General features: G+C 41.5%; 1 protein-coding gene across 1 annotated transcript in view; it reads right to left on the bottom strand.

Annotated features, from left to right (window-relative positions):
- The window catches only part of THUMPD2 (THUMP domain 2 tRNA and snRNA guanosine methyltransferase), a 45643-nt gene extending 40769 nt beyond the window's left edge, over positions 1 to 4874 (bottom strand). The window contains exon 1 of the mRNA XM_082851875.1: positions 4812 to 4874. Within this exon, the coding sequence (XP_082708001.1) occupies positions 4812 to 4847 (36 nt within the window). The 5' untranslated portion in view covers positions 4848 to 4874. The remainder of the gene's footprint in view (positions 1 to 4811) is intronic.
- Positions 4875 to 6000: the final 1126 nt, after the last annotated feature.

Here is a 6000-nt window from a genome sequence, read left to right on the forward strand (position 1 = left end):
GATGAATAATAATGTAATAGGCATACAATGACATACAAATTAAAATGTAAAATTTATAAGACAACAATCTGCATTAAACCCAGAAGAAAACTAAAAACTTAACATAATAAACGCACTGATAAGTTGTAGGTACAATAAGTAGCACCAACGATGGAAGCCATCGTTAGTAAAAGTCTCGGGGAAGAATCCTATAAGACTTACGAAGAGGGATTCTAACAAAAGAAAAAAGGGCAAGAACACACAGATGGGAGTGACAACCTGGCTGAAGTAAACTGTAAGTCAGCATGGCAACATTTGCTGTGTGATGCTGACTGATGGTGTCGGGTGGATGGATGGTGTAGCTCAGGCCGGCTTGATAACGGTCACAAAATTTCGAGTACCACAGATGCTAATGGTCAAGCATTACAGGCTTTTGATGAAAACTATGACAGCACTAAATTAGCTGGCAGAAAAAATTACTGTGGAAGAGGCATAAAGGACTGAGTGGTGAATGTGATGCTGGAGGGAGAAGTAGATTACTGAGGAAGAAATAATGAACCATTTGGCTGTGGGAACTGGAAAATGGACAGAAGCAAGAAGTATGCATCAAACAGAAAGAGGTTTTGGAGACAGGGTGGCTATGTGGTCAAAGTCAGGGAAGAAAGGAAAATGAAGAGAGCGCCGACTCACAGAGAGTCGAATGAGGTACAGCAAGTGGTGCTTAATCCCAATGGAACCCTAAACCTTTTGGGTCATTCCAACGCCCTCAGGTTCAGGATGGATGTGGACAGTCCTAGCATTCTCCTTTTAGCAGTGGCCATGGGCTGACTGACATGGTTTTATGTCATTTCCTAGGACTGAGGCAACCATGGAATTTGGGGGGTCCCATGTGCGTAGGTAGCTCCCATTCAATGGGAATTTGAACTCCAAATGTTTTATGTTTGATCTGACCTGGTCTAACTAAGCTTTGCAGATGGTAATTTCTGAGGTTACCACTCTAGCTTGATGAAGAAGAATCTCCACTGGGGAAGCCCTAGGTTGATAACAATTAAAACCCCAATATTTCCAGTTAAAAGAGTAACAAGTTCTGGGGCTCTGACATATAGCATGGTGATTACAGCTAGTAATACTGTATTATGTAGCTGAAAGTTGCTAAAAGAGTAGATCTGAAATGTTTTCACCACAAAAAAGTAATGGTGCTTATATGACGGGATGGAGGTGTTAGCTCATGCTATGGTGGTCATCATTTTGCAATATATAAATGTATCAAATCACCTTAAACTTACATAATGTTGTATGTCAGTTATACCTCAAGAGAGCTGGAAAAACAAATAAATTAAAAAAAAAAACAAATAGCTTAGGTACCAGCAATGTAGCTGACCAAGAGAGATGGAGGAAATAGGGAATGAGAAGAATGTTTAGGAATCAGTATTTAAGGGGATAATGAAGTAACTAAAACAAGAACTTCTGGTTTCTACAATTTACTTCTTTCTCATTACAAAGGTGACATTTTCCCTCTAAAGTCAAAACTAAATACATACCTCAAAAGTGCTTAGAACTTGGAGACATAGTTTTAAAAAGTAAATTTTTAGAAGTTTAGATTTTATGTTACTTGACCTAAAAATATAGCTGATGTTAAGCCATCACAAAACAGGTTAACAGACATGAAATACTTTGTCGAGATTCTGGGGGAACTGAAATAAATATTTTACTGACAACGTATGGTTTTAAGATCCAAGTCTTATAAACAAACTGACGCAAACATCTAGACCAGTGATTTTAACCTAAGTAGTCTAGACATTAAATTTGTTATTTAATTGTACAAAGATCTTATCTTTTCTCATTTACTTGAGTATCAAGGGAAACAGTTTATATAATGAACTTCCTCCAAAAATATCGCTTTTTGAGGGGAGTGTGAAGAACAAAAAAGCGTGGACTGAAAATAAAGTTAATTAAGAGGACCTAAAAGGTCATTTAATTTATTTGGGATATCCAATCATAAGAATAATATGTGTTGAGGCACTAAATACATTCTCAAAACCAAAAGCAACATTATTCTCTTTATTTAAAAAATTAACATTAGGCCTACATTCCTTTTACAAGAAATGAGCATGTAATCAGAAGTAGTTTATTAAGTTGTAAAACAGCCACTGTGAGAATCAGTCATATATATGAAAGCACTTTAACAGTTCACCCTTCGTAAAGACATTGTATCTCAAAGTAGTAGAGAGATGAATTTTGGTGTTTATGATTTCAAACACTGAAGCTACCGTTACTCATTTTTTTTAGTTTGTAACTGATCATATTCAATTACAATAATTAGGGAGAACTGTGACATTTTAGAATATTTCATCCCAGTATTTTTTCCTTGAAAATTTATTTATATATCCAATCTGTTCTTTCCATTTGGAATTAAATCATTAAAAACTGCCTAAAACCAGCTGGTTTTATGTCTAACACTTCAGAAGATGAAATAACAGCCTTTATTAAAGAAAAAAATAGCTCTGTTATCGGCTAGCATTATCTAGGCAGTTAGCAGTTTTACCTTGCTTTTAAAATTCAGGGATTCAAGTCTGACACAAAGATGAAAAGCTTAAGCCTATGCAAAAAAGTAAGGTACAGTAATATAGGGTGATACCAAAGTTTTCCTAACTCTACAGATGCCATTTAATTTCGGAATTAATTTTAAAGCGCTAAGTGAAGGACTGAGGTGGGGTGTGAGCTTTTTTGGATCATTTTAGAAGAGAGAATTAAAAATATATACTTTACTACATTAAATGAAAAACTATGAAACAACTCAACTATCTGCTTAGCTGTAACCCACTACCATCTATCATCATGACCCCACTAAAAAAGTAAAAACAAAAGGACCTGGGTTAATTGTCTTTGCTACGTGGATTTATAAAGGCTGATTAATCAACTGACAGGGTTTCCTGGCCAGCTGGCATTGGAGACACCTCTACTATCTTCAAAATTACTGTTCCTGCTTTTATTGTTATAATAACAGTATTTAACACGTTAAACATTATTACAAAGTAAAGCTTAATTTTACCCAACACATTTCTTTTTTTTTTTTTTTTTTTTTTTTTGCGGTACGTGGGCCTCTCCCGTTGCAGAGCACAGGCTCCGAACGCACAGGCTCAGCGGCCATGGCTCACGGGCCCAGCCGCTCCGCGGCATGTGGGATCACCCCGGACCGGGGCACGAACCCATGTCCCCTGCATCGGCAGGCGGACTCTCAACCACTGCACCACCAGGGAAGCCCCCCAACACATTTCTTTATAAAGTACTCTACACACTACATACTATAGTATATATTTATATGCTATAAATTAAATATTTAAAAATACACAGGAACCTATAGAGAGGCTTGCCCCACCACCAGGAGAAAAAAAAAAAATCAAATCTGAATATGACCAAGTGCTAGCTATAACTGACAGGACTCCGATTTACAGGAAACAGAGGATAAAGGAACATATGAAACCACACCATGGAGAAGCAAATGGCAAAGACTGAGAACAAGCAGAGACCATCTTTTTTCTAATAATGCAGCATATGCAGACTGGGCCAAGCCATCTGTTTTTCATACCAAGAACTCTACGTTTACATTTTAAAATCTCAGTGCAGCAAGACGTCGTGGCCACACAGTGTTTAAGGAACTGGACCCAGGTCCCAGCCTGCCTAGGTTGAACATGATAATATGCTCACGCTTGATTTCAGACAGCTTGGGTTTGAATCCCAGCTCTGCTGTTTTCTGGTTCCACGACTTGAATATTTTATTGGACTTTACCTGTGCCTCATTTTCCGTTTCTGTTAAATGTGGAGCCTCCCTCATACCATAGGGCAGTTGTGAAAATTGTCTGACACATATTAAATGCTTAATCCATGTCAGCAGTTGCTATTGTTGCTTTTTTAGATTAGCTACATTCAATACTCTATGACATTCTGTGACCAAAACCACAAATGGCAGGTAGTCTAATAAAGACTGATGCCATTCTTCATGACCCCTCTATCCTCCTCTCCCCACCCGCTCATCACTGAAACTCCTTTTGTGGACCTTCAACACTGCAGGAGTCCTGGGAGTAGAGTGGTCTATTTCTTTCATTAAGCTTTCATTTTCCAAAAACACATTCACGCTGTCATATATATCCCACCAAGATACTGGAGCACTTTTCTCTTACATCCTTTTCCTGTTTTCAAGAACCAGGCTCAGCACGTCCTAGAACCTAAACTGATGTTTAAAACCTCCTTCGTTTCGTTGAAATTAACAGCGTATAAATGCCAGCAACTGTTAACTTCCTCCTCTGAGGCTTCCAAGAGAATTTTTCTAGCTACTATTTACTGCGTGTTTAAGGTGTACGTTACACACTCTTTATCATTTAATCCTCCCAAAAGGCCTATGAGATAAACATAATCATTGTCGGGAAACTGACAAAAACAGCTGAACCTGAAGATTATATTTGCATTTAAAGGATGGAGAAAGGATTCTGACAGGTCTAATTCTAATTATAGGCACTATCACTTTTCTTTTAAAGAATCCATGAAGTAACTTGCGTCAAACCCTCTTTTTAACAAAACTTCACGCGTGACAGATACGCGGTAACAGATGGGCAGGGAAAAACGGCTGGCGGGTCTTTCCGGCAGTAATTAGAGGACCTGCCAGCAGAACTCCGAGGGCCGGGACGTCGCCTCCGTGGGTTCGCGGGCCGAGAGCGCGGGGCTCACGTCGCTTTCCCGGGTCTGGGACGGACCCCGGCGGGGAGGCACCAAGGCCAGGGCCGGGGACTGGGCTGCCCTGCTTCCCGCCCGGGCGCGCGACCAGGCCGACTCACCTGCGTGGCCGCCAGCCGCGACCGCACCTCCCGCATCAGAAAGGGCTCCAGGCCGCGGCCCGCGGTGCAGAAGAAGCGGGCGCCCGCTGCAGGCCCGGAGCGGCGACCGCCCGGCACCGCCGCCATGGCGGCTCGGGGTCACGTGGCCTCGGGTACGCGCGCCTCGGCGCAGCAGACCCGGAGGCGGCGCTCAAGTGGCGGAGGGCCGGGTGTTGCTAAAGGCGAGCCGGCAGGGAGGTCCCGGGAGCGTGCGATCGGCTGGGAAGGGCCATGTGGGTCTCCTAGGTTAACTGCTTGGAACCCCCTTGATTAGGCATCTGGAATTATTTACAATCACAGGTGGAAGGGATATGATTGGGATCTATAATGCGCATGTATAAAAGGGATATGATTGGGATATATAAAAAGGATATATAGGGCTTCCCTAGTGGCGCAGTGGTTGAGAGTCTGCCTGCCGATGCAGGGGACACGGGTTCGTGCCCCAGTCCGGGAAGATCCCACGTGCCGCCGAGCGGCTGGGCCCGTGAGCCATGGCCGCTGAGCCTGCGCGTCCGAAGCCTGTGCTCCACAACGGGAGAGGCCACAATAGTGAGAGGCCCGTGTACCGCAAAAAAGAAAAAAAAAGGAGATATATATATATATATATATATATATACACACACACACACACACACACACACACACACAGAGGGTGGCAGAGTTTATTTCAGAAAGAATAAAGACTGCCATCGATCTGTTAGATCTTTAGCAGATGATATCATGACACATCTTTGCCTCTGATACTCATGGCCTCGCGGTGCTAAAGAAATGAATGATGATTATAGGGAAGCAACGTAAAATGTGGCAGACTATAGGGGCTAACTGATGTGATGCTTGAAATATCCATTAGATTTCACCTCAATTCTCTTCCCGAAGTGGATAAGATTACTGGTTTGTGCTAGTAGCGAGATGTGTGAATGAGAAATCCTATTCCAACTGATAAATTGTTGGTGAATAAAACAGATGAGTAACTTGTTAAAAATATTTTCAAATCAAATATTTTTTTAAGATGGAAAAATAAAGCCTTAAAAAATGATTTCTCTGTAACATCTGTAACTGCTACGCTTTAAATGTCTATAACAAAGGAAGCTACCGCAGTAATAGGTCCTTCTGTTGTACCTCGGAGAAGACAGTTCATCAGAAGTCCATT

The sequence above is a fragment of the Leucopleurus acutus genome, assembly GCF_964270905.1.
Source record: "Leucopleurus acutus genome assembly, chromosome: 12".
NCBI classification, from domain to species: domain Eukaryota; kingdom Metazoa; phylum Chordata; class Mammalia; order Artiodactyla; family Delphinidae; genus Leucopleurus; species Leucopleurus acutus.